At 37.7% G+C, this 18,235-nt stretch overlaps 1 protein-coding gene across 6 annotated transcripts in view; it reads right to left on the bottom strand.

The window, feature by feature from the left end:
- The window catches only part of slc39a11 (solute carrier family 39, member 11), a 67,240-nt gene extending 51,770 nt beyond the window's left edge, over window positions 1-15,470 (bottom strand). For 2 of the 6 annotated variants that reach the window (XM_061810796.1, XM_061810801.1), the window contains exons 1-4: window positions 15,333-15,402; window positions 13,966-14,083; window positions 12,607-12,645; window positions 1,618-1,776 (exon numbers count right to left, since the gene is read on the bottom strand). In XM_061810796.1, coding sequence (XP_061666780.1) covers window positions 1,618-1,776; window positions 12,607-12,645; window positions 13,966-14,073 — 306 coding nt within the window. In that variant the 5' untranslated portion in view covers window positions 14,074-14,083; window positions 15,333-15,402. The other 4 variants (XM_061810797.1, XM_061810798.1, XM_061810799.1 and 1 more) reach the window with 4 other exon arrangements.
- Window positions 15,471-18,235: the final 2,765 nt, after the last annotated feature.

Raw genomic sequence — 18,235 nt, 5'->3', positions numbered from 1 at the left:
TTTCTTGGCTCCAGGTCTTTCTCCGTCTCTGCTAACTAATAAAATGACATCTCAGCCAAGCTACTTGTTTATCTTTACTCTAAAACCAGCCAGATGTAGAAACACGCTGTTGTTTCTGTTTTAGAGTACAACAAAGCCAGGAGGCCAGATTTTCACTCAAGCACCTTCACAAAGACACAGGTAAACAACGATCAAAACATGTTTTTTTTCCCAAAAAATTATAAGTGCACAGACATAGACTGGTCAGGACAGAAATAGAACACACATTACAGGAGAGGATAGATAGATAGATTAGACATAACATAAATGGCAAAAATGGAAGCATTTCATGAGCTGTCCTACAATGGCAAAAATGGTGGAATCTGATCAAAACACACACACAAGCACTAAAGATGTCAAATATCCCTCCACTTCTTGTAGATTAATGTGGCATTACAAAATGCATGATTTTATACTGCAATGAAGATTTTTTAAAAAAACTTGTTGAAATGGCAGTGAAACGTTTTATGCTACAAAGGTGTCCAAAGAAGTACTCTATTTAAAACTCCATAAATAAATGAATAAATCAATGAATAATACCGTGGCCAAATGTATTTTGTTGCACATTTATTATATAAACATCTCTAATCTGCACCAAAGCCTCAACACACTGCTGTGTGAAAGAATTCCCTTTGTTTTTTAAATAAAAAAAAAAATGTATTTAAATGACTAAAATTGTCTTTTAAATAGATATTTATAATGATAAAAATAAGCTTGGTGTTTCTGTGATCATTGAAAAATGAGAAAATAATGATGTACATATGTTCTTCAGCTATTATTATTCAGTATATATTATGTTCTTCAGCCATTCACTATCCGTGGCTGTGCTATATTGTATATTTTTTATATTTAGCAATAAGCTGTAGGCTATAAGCATTTTTATGTGGCGTTGCACATTTATAATTTGCAGCTGTTTAATTGGGCTTCAGACTTGACAATATTTCCACTTGCTAATCTCATGTATTTGTTTAATTGTTAAAGCAAAATTATATTGTGCTTTTAATAGATATCAAAGCTAGTAACGAGTATGCACCCCGTCAAAAAGAAAAGATTGTCAAAGATTTTTCCCACTGTCAAAATTTGGTGCCTCTTTTGCATTCATGCCATTTGTACCACAAGTGGATGGAGAGCTTTTGGAAGGTTTTTCTGGCTGAGAGCAAAACTGCAGAAGAGCTGGATGATATCCAAGCAGATAGCAAGCAAGGACGCTTGTATACAACACAGGGTCACATTTTATCTATTAATAATGGAAACCTCAACAGGTGATTTTCTATGTGTGCAGCTTGATATCATGCCTGCTGTGACAACATCTGTAATTCACAGGCCCGAGATTCTGAAAACTATCAAGGTGTGTACAGTCAGTAAGTTAACAACTGTAACAACGGTAAAAATCTGGAAAAACATTGCCATAAAAAAAACATTTTTATGAAAATCATAAATTGGAACACTGACAAAAGGTGATAGTAGGTGTTGGTTTTGTTTTACATGTGCTGCAGATGTGTAGGCTTTTCATTCATTATGTTGTTTTATTCTGCCCCAGACTGAGTGCATGCATCAGTTATGAGATGAGATTCTTACCAAGAAGGGCAAGGCCACGTCAGCAAAGTAAACAAAAGCAGCTCCGAATGTGAAGCCAAGGGCCACAGGCAGAAAAGCAAATGAGCCATACTTCCCAGAATCCTCCGCCATGTCAATCGCTGGTGCCAGCAATGACCAATAGGAAGCAGCCAACATCACCTAGGTAAGGACAAAAAGGCAAAAATCCATATTTATCTCAATAAATTAAACACCTGCATTGAACCTTTTTAAGAAAACTAAACGGTTGAGAAAAATGTTTGCACCTTCAAAGCCAATCATCAAGGGTGGCTTTGTTTATTGCCCCTAACGATTAAACATATTTTTGATTGTTTAAAGCGCAATCATGAACACAAAAGAAAATTAGACATCTCACTTACTAATGAAAGACCAATTAGTTTCATCTATTACATAATCGAAAGCATTTTTTCTCAAATTCACCTTGTACACACGTTGTCTACAAACATTTCTAGTGAGGAAATTTCAAACATAAATATAAATAGAAATATCTTGTATCAAAAACACATTAATTTTTAAAAAAGGACAAGTTTGTTATCTAATTATAAAAGGTAAAATTTTATCCAAATGCGGTGTCTCAGTCGGAATACTGGAGGAACCATGTTGTCAAAATGAGTCGATGAAAAGGAGACAAAGAAGAATGGAGTTTCATTTTGAGTAGATGCTAGCTGTTTCCTGATTGAACTAAACAGAAAAAAAAGAAATAAGAATGATTGTTGAGAACACTTCATTGACTAAACTAGACAGTGATAAACAGGAAGCCCAGACAACACACATTGTCATTTTTCATATTTTTCTGTTATATAACAAAAAATAACACCAACAGTGACAAAAATAAGTATTTGAACACCTTGCTAGCGATAATCTAAAAAGAAAAATCCAGAAATCACAATCTATGATTTTTTTAGCAATTTATTTGTGTGATACAGCTGCAAATAAGTATTTGAACACCTGTCTATCAGCTAGAAGTCTGACCCTCAAAGACCTGTTAGTCCGCCTTTAAAAGTCCACCTCCACTCCATGTATTATCCTGAATTAGATGCACCTGTGTGAGGTCGTGAGCTGCATAAAGACACCTGTCCACCCCATACAATAAATAAGACTAACTTGTAAAATGGCCAAGACCAAAGAGCTGTCCACAGACACCAGAGACAAAATTGTACGACTCCACATGGCTGGAAAGGGCTACGGAGAAATTGCCAATCAGCTCGGTGAAAAAAGATCCACTGTTGGAGCAATTATTAGAAAATGGTAGCTAAATATGACGGTCAATCTCAGTCAGAGTGGAGCCCCCCTGCAAGATATCACCTCGTGGGGTCTCAATGATGCTTAGAAAGGTGAGGAATCAGCCCAGGACTACACGACAAGACTTGGTCAATGACCTGAAAAGAGCTGGGAACACCGTTTCCAAGGTGACTGTTGGTAATACACGAAGACGTCGTGGTTTGAAATCACACCACACGTCAAGGCCCGTCTTAAGTTTGCCAATTACCATTTGGATGATACAGAGTAGTCATGGGAGAAATTTTTTTGTCAGATGACACCAAAATTGAATTTTTTGGTCATAATTCCACTAACCGTGTTTGGAGGAAGAAGAATGATGAGTTCCATCCTAAAAACACCATCCCTGTGAATCATGGGGGTGGTAGCATCATGCTTTGGGGGTGTTTTTCTGCACATGGGACAGGAAGACTTGCGATTTCTGGATTTTTTTTCTTTTTTTAGATTCTCTCTCTCACAGTGGACATGCACCTACGATGAAAATTTCAGACCCCTACATGATTTTCTAAGTGGGAGAACTTGCAATATAGCAGGGTGATCAAATACTTATTTTCTTCACCGTATACCTGTCGACAGAGAAGTTCCAGATTTTGGGTTCTCAGTGTTTTGGTCAAAGTAGCAAGTGTTTTCAAGTGATTGCGTTTAAGACCAAGTGAAGTCACGAATCATTGGTATTCAAGGTCAAGTTGAGTTGCAAGTCTTGTAAAATATCATGTCATATCAAGTCTCAAGTAAGAATGAATTGGACTCGGGTCTGACTCGAGTGCAAGTCATGTGACTCAAGTCCACACCTCTGCTGTATAAAGATAAGCACTGAGCATTCCATATTTCATCTGTATTGCTGACCATCTCCTGCTATCTTACGGATAAGGACCAAGCACAGCAGTAGGGGGGCCTGTTGGGATGTGATGTGAATAATTTCCAACAACAATGGTTACCACCCCCGCACCCCACTCCACCCATAAAAATTACAATCACTGCCTCCTATGCTTCGTCCAATTCGACTCCTCACCAATGCCATGCTTATTGGGGAAAAATGTTTTTTTATCTTTTTGGGTAAAATTTGGATTCAAAGTATCCAGTCTATGTTGTCTGGCTCATTAATTGGTAAACATTCATTCTAACATAGCTTAGTTGTTTTACTAAAAAATGTGTAGTGATTTTACTGTTTAAAAACACAGATTTTAGTATATATATATGTGTTTCTTTTTGGCTTGTCCCTTTCGGGGTCGCCACAGCGTATCATCTCAGATGAACGCATATATATGTTTGGCACAATTTTTACGCCGGATGCCCTTCCTGACGCAACCCTTCTCAGGGAGTGGAGGCCCCCAGTGGGATACGAACCCACAACCCCTGGTTTACCAAACCAGTGCTCTAACCACTGAGCTACGGGGCCTCCCCCATATATATATATATATATATATATATATATAATATATATATATATATATATATATATTTTTTTTTTTTTTAGTAGATACAATCAAGCGAAATATGCCTAAAGAACTAAAGTATATTATCACAGAAAGCATTCCTTAGTGGAAAAATAGGGCTTAAAAAAGTAAAAAAAGTAGATAAAAAGGCAGATTAGACTTTTGCCATGAAAGTAATAGCGATAGCTACCTATATCTTATAATAGTTACAATATTCCAGAATTAGGTTTTTTGAATGAAAACAAGATAAACTTGTATCAGATTGAATGACTCATCTGACATTTGGATCACTGATAGTTTAATTTTGTTTTCTTCTGCTTTTGGTGTCACAGTTTATACACTACTTGTAATCAACTTCTGAAATGCAAATATTGACTGAGAGTTGCATAAGTATCGCAAAAACCTTATTAAAAGATTCTGGACAGGTGGTCACGTGTTTTCTTTGACATATGGAACACTTCCCAATGAATAATGAATCGACAACATTAAACAATTCAGTTATGAGGGGAAAAACTTGATAATTCACGGTGTTCACACACAGTATTGCAGAACCTTTGCGGACCAAGTGAAGCAAACTCAGATGATAAAAAAGTTTGTATGGTAACCAGCTGTTATGTTTGATGCATCAGTGCACCACTTCATCTGCCTCCCTTCATAACCTGGTGTTCTTGCTGAACAGGGTCAATGTAGACTCATCAGACCATGACATTGTGTGACCCAATCTTCATGTTCCCTTGGAAATTGAAGCATTTTTGAGAACAGACTTCCTGATAAGAGGATGTCTTAAGGGTAGACAGTCATCTAGTGCTAATGACTTATGTTATTTTCATATTGCTCTACTAAACATCGTCATATCTCAATCCCCCCCCCCTCCCAATTTTTTTTAATCCTCTGATCCTCAATTACACAGTTTTTCCCCTAATCAGATGTGAACCTAACTAATATTTAGCCTAAAGATTAATGAATAATGACCACCATAAAAATGACTTCTCAGGTGAGCAGTTTTACATGATTTTATTTTTACTTTACAGTGGTTAATGTCTCTCTACACATCAGACTGTAATAATCTTTCCTAAAATATTTTCTGTAACGTCTGGAACAATATAATTCACTTTGACACACATGACATGGATGGAACATTCTTGAAATGTCAAAACCTGGAAGTAAAACCACATCCATGTCCAGGAAATGGTTTACTTTAATTTTAGATTTTTTTACTGTAGTTCAGCAAGTTCCAAATAATATTGCATGCTCCACTTTTCAGTTTTTTATTTGTTAAAATATCTAATGAATTTCGTTTCACTTCACGATTGTGTCCCAGTTGTTGTTGATTGACAAAAAATTTAAATTTTATATCTTTATGTTTGACGCCTGACATGTGATGAAAGTTTGAAAAGTTCTAGGGAGCTGAATACTTTCACAAGTCATTGAATATACAATGGAACCTTGATAAAATGGACCCCAATTTGACAGATATTAAATAAAATGGACCACTGGGGCTGAACGCTATCCAAAAATAGTTTCCATTTGTCATTTAGTCTTAGTTCTAAAATTTGCTGCTATTGTTTGCTGGCATTGTGCTGCAATGCATTTCACAACTATCCAATATTACCAGCTACAACTCCAAAGGATGTGCTTTCTTGACCTACGTGGCGGCAATGTTAAAATATTTATTGTTTATTGTACATAGACCCCTGTGAAGACAGCAGCATGGCTGTGGCGTTAACTCTGAGAATTACAAAACACGCTATTTTTTATATAGCAGCAGTCTTTTGTCAAGTTGTTTACCTTTGGAAATCAATTTGGAACCTGCGTCTCATGAGAGAAATTTGGCTATAATAACTTTGCATTGTATTCGTCATTTTAGGCCACAAAAAAAAACTACAAAACAATAAATTTGCACTGCACAGTAAATTGAGGGCATATGGTCAAAAAAAAAGTGCCTCAATGTAAAGGACAATTATTTATATCGGAAGACCTTGCCACCCCTATTAGTCTGTTTGGTTAACATTCCACTGTATTGGCAAACTATAGATGCCCAATGTTGATGCAGGGCAGTCTGAAGAGTAGTAGTACTTTTCATGACAACTGAGTCACAGTGGTAATCTAAATGTTAATTAGCAACGAGTCAGAGAGCACAGAAGTGGCTGATTAATGCAGTTACAGCAAAAGAGATGCGCCTAAATGTCCAAATGTTCTATGCCATTCTGCATAGAAAGAATTTCAGTGAAATTTCCGAATAAACTGCCTGCCTTTTACAGCATCTTTATGATGTAAAAAGCAAAATAATACATGAAAAATTTGTTTTTCCCCACGACTACAATATATAACCATGAGTTTAATTAAGTCTTCATTTCAGGTGTAACCCAAAACATTTGAGATAATTATCCAAAAATAACTAATGGAACTAATATTGCGTATCAATCTTTTTCTAAGTGCCATTTCTCTCCATATTTATTGCAGGAATGTTCATTATTTTATACAAAATATGTAAAACACAACAGAAAGCAACCCAGTACAACCCCATGAAATTTTGGGGTCACGCCAAGAAAAAAGCATCCATCCAATCACTTGTACCACAAAATGAACGTGACTTTCATTGGTAATCAAATGGCTTCTTATTGTGTTTTAACAATTAAAGATGCACATAAAAAAAATAATTGTTGATTCAATCCATCGAGAAGTAAGGAGACAATGACTTGGTTGCAACAAGCAGAGGCTGTTAATTGTTGATACAAACTCGTCTAAAGGTGAACCACATTGATGAAATGGCACCATGGCATTTAAAAATGAGCAGTCTGCAATTTCTTTAACAATAATATTTGAGCAATGAATTCATCATTCATTTACCCTCCAGTTAATGAGGATACGTTGTCAAATGAGCGTCGATATTGGCCACTACAACACGGTTGTCTCTGAGACTATACTTCAAGATTCTTGATATTATGAGACTAAAATCTTCTTCTTTTCTTTTCGGCTGGTCCCGTTAGGGGTCGCCACGGAGTGTCATATTTTTCTATCTAAGCCTACCTCGTGTATCTTCTTCTCTAAGATGATGACGGAGGGATGATTGCGAGGGAGGACATAAGGACAGTTGGTGCACTGTCCTCATGTCCTCCCTCAAAACATCCATCAACCTTTTCTTTGGTCTTCCTCTCGCTTTTTTGCCTGGCAGCTCCATCCTCAGCACCCTTTAACTGCATCTGTTTTCTATACCACTTGACCCAATTTGGGCCATGGGTGAGCTGAAGTCTATTCCTGCCGACTTTGGGTGAAAGGCAGTGTATACATTGGACTGGTATCAAGTAAAGCAAAAATGGACATGCGAAGAGACAATGCCAAGATACTAATTTGGCTCAACTTTTGAACATTTTGTTACAAGTGCGACATTTTTATCGGCATACATTCATTCCCTCATCAGAGCAAAATAGTCATTTGTTTTTCGCTTTATGTAATCCATTAAAAATCTTACAAGTCAGTCTCTCACACCTTCACTCATCACATTTACTAAAACGAGAATAGAGCTCACTGCATTATTCATCCCACTCATCTCCATGTTACTTTTGTTCTCTCAATCTTCTGTAAACAAACTTTACATTTACAATGTCCTCAGGTCTCGCTGTAAACACAAGGAAAAATACAATGCAGCGCTTTAAAGGTCCACGGACACCAAAAGCATTTTTTAATTAAAAAAGGCAGGTGGAATTGACCCATCCATTTTTTTTTCATTTTTTAGGTACGAAGGAAAAGAGCTTCGTGGGTTCTTTTTAGGTACGAAGGAAAAGAGCTTTGTGGGTTCCAAATGACACGTAGGTATGTAGAGCTACTAAAAAAAATAATAGCTGTGGGGGCGGACGTAATCCTCTGAGAACGTAACAAAAGATCCGCGTACGTAAGTTAGGGGTGCTAAATGTGTCGATGTGCGCGTCGGCGCCGCGTCCACTGGGCACGACGTTGGCACTGCGGCCGTCGATCACGGCTTTGGCCGAGGTGGCTCATCTCCGCGCCGAGCTGGGGTGGCTCATCGTGGCGCAGAGCCAGGCCACTTTACGGTGTTGTAAACAACACGTAAACAACGCGATAAACAGTGCTGCTGACGATGCCGCAATCAACGACAAAACCATAACGCGGCCCGGCTAGGCGCCGATGAGGCCCCCCGACCGAAGCCATGATCGGCTCGTCATGGCCAAGCCGCGGTGTCTCGTCGCGCCCATGCCACGGTGTTGTCGTCGCTCGCGGCTGAGTATGCTACATACTGTCATACTGTCGGGCAGTGTTCATTTAACATAAATAACTGTTACACCAATGGATTGACTCTTGAAGGTAATGTTAATTCAACAATGGTGGGAAAAAAAATACTACAAATGGACAAGATGGATTCAAACTTCTATTGTAGTTATTTTCCTAAAGGTAATTCAAAATTGAATGTATATTTAATTTGAATTTCAAGCATAGCTTTTTGTCAGCATTAAATGTGTCCATTTTGTTTAGTTGGTCAATGTCTCTGGAGCATTGATTGGCCCAATTGATCAATGGCTTCCACTGTGCACACTTGAATAATTACAAAGCACAGGGGCAAGAAGTGGGATTTGTACTAAATTTGGGAACAGGCATTGATTTGTCTAAATATAATAGCTGTCCGACAAAATTGCTTGATGGGCATTAAATCAAGCAGGTTTGTTTTGTGTGATTTGAATATAAATGAACAAGATAGAAAAGCCTTGGAAGCACTTTCACCATGATAAGTGCCTTTTTAATAGATCCATTCAATACAATGGCAACAAATTTGTGTTTGTTTTTCATCCAGAGACAATACCTTAACTATAAAATCGCAATTATGTTAAATCAATGTTTTCCCTTGAAGATACTTGTATTTGCTTGCTTAGGCAAGTTTTAAAGTTTTTTGTGTTTCGATTAACACAAAGACATGGCATCTACAGTCTAGTCATGAGTAGGAGATTCCATGGGAGCAAGGGGATCTTGTGCTTTTTTTTTTTTACCTCTCTGTGTCTTGCTCAAGGACACCTCAGCCATAGGTATGAACCAGGACCCCCAATTATGTGGTGGGCGGTGTTGTCAACCACTAATCCGTAGCTGTCACAAACATGAACAGAATAGCTCCCCCCACACTACAGGCCATCTCCAAGTCTTGTCTATTACATTTTGTAAGTTAATCATAGTTGACTTCAGTTAAAAAGTGAGATGCACAAAGATACGTTTGCAATAAGACCGGGTATTTTATTGTTTTGCATCCCATATTAAAATCATGAATGTTAGGGTCATTGGATAGTTGGGTTCCACAATTAATCAAATTTTATTTATGCTCTTGATTTTGGCAGTCATGATTAAAGACACCTGACTGTTGGTGATTTTTTTCCATTAAAAAAAGGCATGCACTGCTGCATATGAAAAGTGCTCCATTTGTAGCCATGCCCGGAAACTTGTCAGCAAGTCACCAGGCTGCAAACATACGGCTTCATTAGGGGCTGGCACCACGCTCTGTGGCCAACTTCAAAGTAAAAGCTACAAATGGCATTGATGTCCAATGTAGTAAGATGTGAAGCTTTTAATTTGAAGTTCTCCCTTGCAGCACACTGGCAGACAGTCACGGTAAGACAGTATTAACTACTGTTGTAGCGACTACCTTGACTCCAACTTTTCAGATGGTCAGACCAAATTAAAAAAATGCCAGAAGTCAACAGAGAGGCGGAAATCTAAAAGTGTAAATCAGCCATAGGTGTGACTGTGAGTGTGAATTGCAGGTCATCTGCGTGCTTTGTGATTGAGAGCTAACTAGTAGCCCTGAACATGGTATGAGGTAAAAAATAAATAATTTTAATGGATGTATGGATAGGGTCAGTGGTTAAATTATTTCTACACTTGACAGTTATGAATGTGAAAATGTTGCTTTCGTGTTTCATGTTGCTTTCGTTTGACCCTGCAATTCAATTTTTACCTTTGGGAAAAATTGTTCGGAAATCTGATCAAACTGGAGGTCAACCAGCGACCTGCAAAAGATTGGGTTTCACCTGAGCAGTCCTACTGTTTATATTTACAACATTACGAGAAACCAAACCATTCCCAACTGACAATGGCAGGACTGATTGGGTTCAAGTCGTGAAAGAGTAGTTCAGGGACCATGAGACAATATTTTTGCACAGTGATTGGTCAGCACAAAGTCAACACCTGAATCCATTTGAGAATCTTTACAATGTGCTGAAGAAAACTTATTCTCACTGACACAATCATTTTCAATAAAACATCATGGCAAAGATTAATGATGGAAACAAAACTCGAGAACGAAATAAATGTGATGACGTTGCATAATCTTATTGGAATCGAAACTAACGGAAGGGGATTAAATATTAAATGTTACACCTTATTTGGCCGATCAAACTGGGACAAAACCAAAATAAGCAACAATGGATCATTCTTTTTTCCCACTGGCTACCATAATGTAAACTGCAAAATAAAATGCAATATGCAAGGAACCACATGAAAATTTTAGTCCCTCATTAAAATTAATCACTGTAAAATTGGATTATGACAAAGTTTTTTTTTTTTTTAAAGGAACCAACTGTCACAGTGTTTTAATCAATAATTTATTGAGTTCAAGCAGAGTTATTGGTCTTCACTCCCTGGAAAAAATGATCACTATAAGGCAAGACTTAATATTCTTATATGACATACTGTGTGTGGGTGTGTATTTAACATATTCAAGGATGTAATCAAAAGCAAAATGGGTATTAAACTAATTAAAATTAAACTAAGAGCCTCTTTCATTACCGGCCGGGCATCATTGTCATTATCCCCCAACTAATCTAAGCCAGTATTCAACAGTCAGGATAATTGAACAAGAACCACAATTTGCAATTGCGATCCAAATTTCCCCACAAAAATGATAACACTAATTTATTCAAAAGGTGTGATGCAAGTTTGAAATTGAACCCAAGTACCAGGACATCTTATCAAATTTGTACTGGAAGGAGTAATTCACTGTAGCAGTGGGGGCATCAACTCTGTGAGGAGGATTCCCTGGCAAATGAGCTTTGAAAGAACCCATTTGGCTACTTTGATAAATGACCTCAGTCTATACACCGCCGTTGAAATTTGTCTCGATGGCTGAGTGGTGGAATAACAAGAGATTAATAATCCACAGATTTGGCCATAAACAGGGTATTTAAAATTGTAATAGTGCAGAAGTATCACTATTGATTCATTTATTAGTACCCAAAAAATATTTTGGATTGACGCTAAAAGGTACAAAGTGAGATTATTCTTCTTTGTGACACAGTCCAGCTTTGTATCTTGACACTGTAAATTGAAAATAATATATAATATCAACAAAATTGGATATCCTCAGATCGAAATCGGGATGTGTCCAAATGTACGCTGAGTATTACTGAGAATAGTAACTAAAAATGCCTTTAATCATGTAAAGCACATTGAGTTACCTCATGTATGAAATGCGCAATACAAATAAAATTGCATTGCTTTGCTTTAGTAATGAGTCTACTCCACAGAGGACTGGGATAGTAATGACATCCATACAAATTTTTAAAAACTCAGCTTCCCTAAAACAGAGGAACAACAATGTTGTACCTTTGACAATAACATGCCTTCCAGAAGCAAGATGAATTATGATATGCTGCTCCATAATCAAAAGGCTAACGGGGGAAATAATCCCTTATGTTGGTTGCTTTATGTGCATTTACAAACTGCAAAAATATAAGAAGACAGAATGGATGGTTTTGAATTAACCATTACTACCAAGAAGGAAGATGTTAAATCATGTATTATATGCTGCTTCTTTGTAGAAAGTGAATAGTTACACCTTGTACTTATTGTCAGTGATGGGATTTGTGCGCATTGAGGATGGACTGAATATTAATTGGGTTTATAAAGATTTGCCAAATTGGGAATAGCTGTTGAGATGATGTACAGTAAGTGGCTGTATAATTCCTTAATTGTCATGCATAAGTCACATAAATATACACATTCAGTAGTCTTAAAAGTGGCTGCAAGGAAATTTTGACAAAAAAATTTAAGGTTCTGATAAATACTTGATGAAAAAGATAAAATTGTGCTCTCAGAAGTCAATGTAACAAACTCCGATGACTTTATTTTTTTTATTTGGTGTTGATTTGGATGTATTGAATGGTTCCTTATGATGTGTTAAATAACAATAATGAAACCTTCAAAAGAGACATTTTGATATCTCAGGTTGTCCTTAAAGTTAAAGGGTATAGAATCTCACCCCTGCTGCAAATCCCAAACTTCCATCCAGAATGTGCTTCTGTAAAAGGCAGAGAAGGGGGATTCAATTGAAGCTGCATTTCAATGCAAGAGAGAACACACGGAGAAGACCCACAGGAACATGGATAGAACATTTAAACTTCACACAGCAGGCCCTGACAGGAGATTCAAACCTGAATCGCACAACTGTGCCAAGTGTTCGTCCACCGCGGCATGGTGGACAAACAACATTTGAAACAGAATTTCTATGTAGCACATATAATTTCTTCTTGGAATAAGAAAATACTAATTTGGGAGGGGGGGGGAGACACTCCAATTATCAGTAGCTTCCTTTTGAAGATGCAACAGAAAAAGTGGCACCCTCAATCAGATTTTCAGGTTTACTGACCTTCCCGATTGCCTGGTGGTTGGTGTACATTACCGTCTGTACAGTACAGACCTCACAGCTTCAACTAAACAATATATAACGGAGCGTGCTGTTATAATGAATCTCTTGAAGTGTTGATGCATCATTTATCTTCAGATAACAGTTGCTCAATGGATTATATGTGCATTTCCCATTGTGTACGTGCTTGTCCTTGTTTAACATTTAATTTGACAGTATACTTAAACTGAAAGTGGCATTAAACAGCTTGAAGCCTCTCTTTTAAATAAATGTTCATTGTTTTCCACCGTGCTGCTATTCAGAAGAGAGTGCTTGTATCGAGGTAGGCTGTAAGATGGCTAAGACTTTGTGTACACACAATTCACTTGTAACTGGGCCTAATTTGCACAACCACCCTTTACAAACAAAGTCAGGTAAGGCCCAATGGTCAAATGTCTCTAAAAGATTGTCATTTGTGATTGTCACAACACAATTTTCCTTTCCTTACCTGCACGGAAACCAGGGTCAATATTTCCAATAACAGATGTGTTTGAGATCGAAACCAAGTTTTGGGTGCGCTATTGTGATGGTAAAGCTCACAGATTTGCTGCACACAAATAGAAGAGCAACTAGTTCTGGTTGTATAACATGTTTTCCAACTCACTCGCCACAATAACAATGACAAGAATAAGCAATTTTTTTCAATGACTATTCTTTGTATTTTTTTTTCCAGTCTGGATGCATGCTCTTCCTCATAGGTCAGTCTTGGTACAATGAAGGGGAGCTGGATCGGGGAAGGAGACTTGCAATTTTACATCTATACTACTTGATATTTTTATGTGACGCGTTTCTTATCTCCAGCACACTATGAGAACAGTATGCACACACTTGCCAATTAGGGTCGCTCACATTTTAATATTTTTCTGTGTGTACCATGCTTAAAAGTTAAGGGATGCATATAAAACCTTGTGAGCAAGATCATAATACTGTACCCACCTGTCGACCGGAGAAAATGAACACCGTGGCGGCCCCAGCAGCAGTCAGACCCCAGGTAAAGAGAGTCCCCAGCAGGGCCTGGGCCACAGGGGAGTAGCCTTCTATCATCGTACCACACCTGGAAAGACAGAAAAACAAAACACACTAAGATACGTGCTCATTTTTAGAGAAAAAAAATGAGCATCCATACCTACGAGATGCTTCATGACAGATGCATGATCACTAAATTGAAAGCAACAAGCGTTTTAAGAATTCCTCACTATGTCACTGGCAACAAAAGTTTTAAGACTTAAACACTGTGTCACTGGTGTCAACAGAGAACAAATATATGTTGTGAAACACTGCGAAGATGTAGGCCTGACTAACCTTAAATCAACATACCCTTAAGGCTTGAGGTGAATTGTCTATTTTTTTCTGCACAGAGCACAACTAAAAGGCAGTTGAACGTTGTTTGCTCTGGATTACAATATCATTGTCTTTTCTTTTTTTTTTTTTTTTAAATTACATTTCCCTGGCCAATCCAATTACAATCAGATAAGGGCTTCTTAATCAGTAGATATTGGGTCTATGATATTCAAATGCTTGAAGAGAATACTCTAAATGCCATTTTAATTTCTTTTAATAGCTACTGAATTGTACTCATTTGGTGCTGATTACAACAGTGACTTTCACTAACATCAAATTAAGATTACTGAATCAATAATAACATAAAAACTAGTTTGAGTTCTTACTGTTGTAAATTCTATCCTTTAAATGTATTTTTTTGAATAGATGATCATGTCCACCTGCAAATCAAAGTAAATGTTATATTAGGGTGTTATCTGGAGGTTAGTTGCTATATGATAATATATATGATTTTTGATATAAAATGTTTTATTTGGTAAATTTCTGAACGACCTTGTAAATGGATAAAGCGACTTAATTGAAATAATGCCCCCATTTGCCTGACACATGAATCTCATTCCGCTCCAAGTAATTCACATAAACTTATGATGAAGCGTAGCATAAGCCGTAAGCAATCATTTCATGTGCCATTATTTTTAACAACGCCTCGTTTTCATTCATACATCTACTCTTGCAAGGTAAACAATAACCTCTATTCAGTTTGCTTTAATATTGCTGTCTTTCGCAACTGCACAAGTATAGCAGCACAAGGTATAACAACAAGTAATGTATTATTTGCAGCTAAATGTAAAGTAAACATAAAGATCAGCTAATAATGAATCAACTTATGTTTTGTACATCCATTATTACTATATACGGTCAAAAATCGGCTTCCTCATACTAGTGGCACTTACTCCCAAACGCATGCTATAGTTGTAAATGTGCATCATTTTGAGTTTTGTCTTAAAAGGCACACAGCTCACCTACTAGCTTCCGAATTTACTTCTTACCCCTTGCCAAGATTTACTTCCTGCTTCCCGGTACACGTGTCCGTGACAATTTAGCCCCGCCCTCTGTTGCACTTGATTCCTCAAGAGCATGTGACGTACACCTTAAATGCCACGCCCAACTTTTAAAGACGACACTCCACACTGTAGCAAATAAGTCATTTTAGATTTTTTAAAATTGTGTGCATACTAAGCTTTAGCTGGCGTGTTTTTTTTTTTAAGGTAGGAAACGATTCAGGTGGTCGGTCACACAGTACCACTGTCCTGTTTGAAATGGATTGAGAGAAGTTAGTGGTCGTGTCATGTACATGTAATAATATTAAAGGCAAGCTGGTACTGAAGAGCTGAATGGAAGTCCTTTAAAATTACCAGCATTTTTCCTTTAAGGACAGAGAGAGGGGCAAAGAAAAAAGTGTGTACATTCTTATTCAAAGTGTTAAAAAATATTTCTGTTTGTTTATTTTTCATTTTGTGAATTGCATTTCAAATAAAAGTAAAAAATAAATATAAAAAAATGAAAAACAAAAGTCTAACCTCCATTTTTGGTACTCACTAGCTAAGAATGCATATTGTTACCATACGTTTGTGTATGTAGAGATGCTGCTGTAGGGTTACAATATGTTTATATTTGATTTCCAGTCAGTTTCTCTGGCTCAGATTGATAGTTTAGTTTCAGACTTTCCCAAAAACTGTGGATATTAAATTGCATCAAAAAATGTATCAAACAGTGAGATGCATCTTGCGTGTGTGATGTCCTACCCTTTGCCTTGACCTTAACACGATTATCTCAGTGGAAATCCGTGCTCGGTGGATTTCTGACCAGCTGTGCAAAATGCCATTTAAAGTGGTCCCGATTATTTGAGGAGCCGTCAAAAAAAATCTTGTTCAACGTTGATGTTTGAGATCCCTGCTGCTACTGTATGTGCTAATGTAATAACAAACAGACTCACTCTGGCATTTTGAATGCTCTCCTTTGATGTTGTCAAGAATTGAACAATAAAATTACATTTCCCTTTGAGGGGAACTAATAAAAGGTTTAAAAACTAGTCGAGTTTGTTGTGAGTAAAGTCAGTTGCATCGTCAGTAATTTTTAATGTGTGTTCCTTTAATATGGTTTTTATGGGCAACACTAACCTTGGAGGAAAGACAGAATTACCAGGACCACCAAGTCCATTCAAATCCAGTTTGATTCAGCAAATGGAGATGATGATTTCAAGTTGAAGCTCAAATGTGAATACCCCCTTGACAGAGGCAAAAGATCCTGGGGGGCACTGTGGCCACATGGCCCACACTTTTTGTTCTTTCTTTAATGTGCCCATTTGCTCCTTTTATTGTTTACATTTTTCACAGCCTTTATTTATTGCGCCTGGTGGTGCCTTTACGAGCTGATTAGTTGCACATCATTACATTTTCCATTCCGTCCATCTTCAGTAAACTTAAGTAAACCCAACATGCATTTTCGTGAAATGTGGGAAGAGAATGCGAACCCATGCAAGTATGGAGAGGCCAAATAAATGACATGTGATGACCTGAGCTGAGATTTGAACCTGGGACCTCTCAATTGTGACCCAGATGTGCTCACCACTCTTCACACTCTTATCTTTGTGTTCAAGTCCAGGAACTTCGTGAAAACCCCGTGCCCAAACCAGACCTCCTCTCTGGATCATCTTGTGTCTCCTTCAAGGGAGATATATTACAGTAATTATAAATATTATCCAAACCTGCCTGTGACAGAATTTCAACATTTTATTGTGCCTTGTCTTAATAACAAAATAAAAACATGATTCCAACATTTCCAGCAATATCTTTAGTGTGACATAATAATCCATATCTTAAATTAAGTTGATATGTTTTGATGAAACCTTGGAGGGTGAAAGATGAGACAAGGAGAAGGTCAATAATATTTGAGAAGGTTGTGTTTAGCGTAGCCTTTGATTAATTTTTTATATACAGTACTAATTGTCGATTGACTAGCAACCAGTTCAGGGTGTACCCCACCTCCTGCCCATTGACAGCTGGGATAGGCTCCAGCACTCCCTGCGACTCTCGTGAGGATAAGCGGCAAAGAAAATGGATTGATGGATAATTATTTGCCATTTTTCTTACTTTTCATGATTCAGGTAAGGCTCTCATCAGACCCCCTAGTGCCTGTCCCTGGAATCTACTGAGAGTACATCCAGCTACTGAGAAATAGTGTGAAATTTTCTATTATCACATACTGAATATGAGCACACTATTGTGTTGGTATTGAATGGCAATCGACAACCAAAATGTACTTTTTTGCATATTAGCCATTAAACCAAGTAAGTGACACCGCAGATGAGAACAAGTTTGATTTTGAGGAGGATGTTGATGCGTTCCAGTTGGAGTCTTTTGAGAGGGGGTGGGATTGGGCGTGTCGGAGGGTTAATCAAGCTCTGCGCTTTTATTTGCCTGTCTTCTGTCACACAGAGCCCAGCGAAGCGCAACATGGCTTCGTCTTTGTGCGAGATCACACAGTGACGCAGATTCCCCGTAAACTAGATAATAAGATGCGTGGCAACGTCAGCAACAGCATCAGACGTGACGTAGACTACAACAAAGCAATAGCTTTTAGAGGCAAAAAAGTGAACCTTGAGTCTTAACATTCCCAAATTCCCTTTAGTGTACCGACTTCGGTTGAGCCCCTATTCCGGGTCAGTAACTTTCACACAGAACAGGGGCAATGTGAATATACAGGGAGTCCTTGGTCTACAACTGAGATCCGTTCCCACAGCAGCGACTTAACTCGAATCTCGACTTAAGTCGGATTTCACCATTACGGATTTCACCATTAAAGTCCAAATTTATGATCATCCCTGGGATTGGCTTCTACATTCCCGTGACCCTCGTGAGGTAAG

This window comes from Syngnathoides biaculeatus, chromosome 22 (genome assembly GCF_019802595.1).
Source record: "Syngnathoides biaculeatus isolate LvHL_M chromosome 22, ASM1980259v1, whole genome shotgun sequence".
Lineage (NCBI taxonomy): Eukaryota > Metazoa > Chordata > Actinopteri > Syngnathiformes > Syngnathidae > Syngnathoides > Syngnathoides biaculeatus.
The sequence above is the reverse complement of the archived record's forward strand: the minus strand, read 5'-3'. Positions and strand labels throughout refer to the sequence as shown.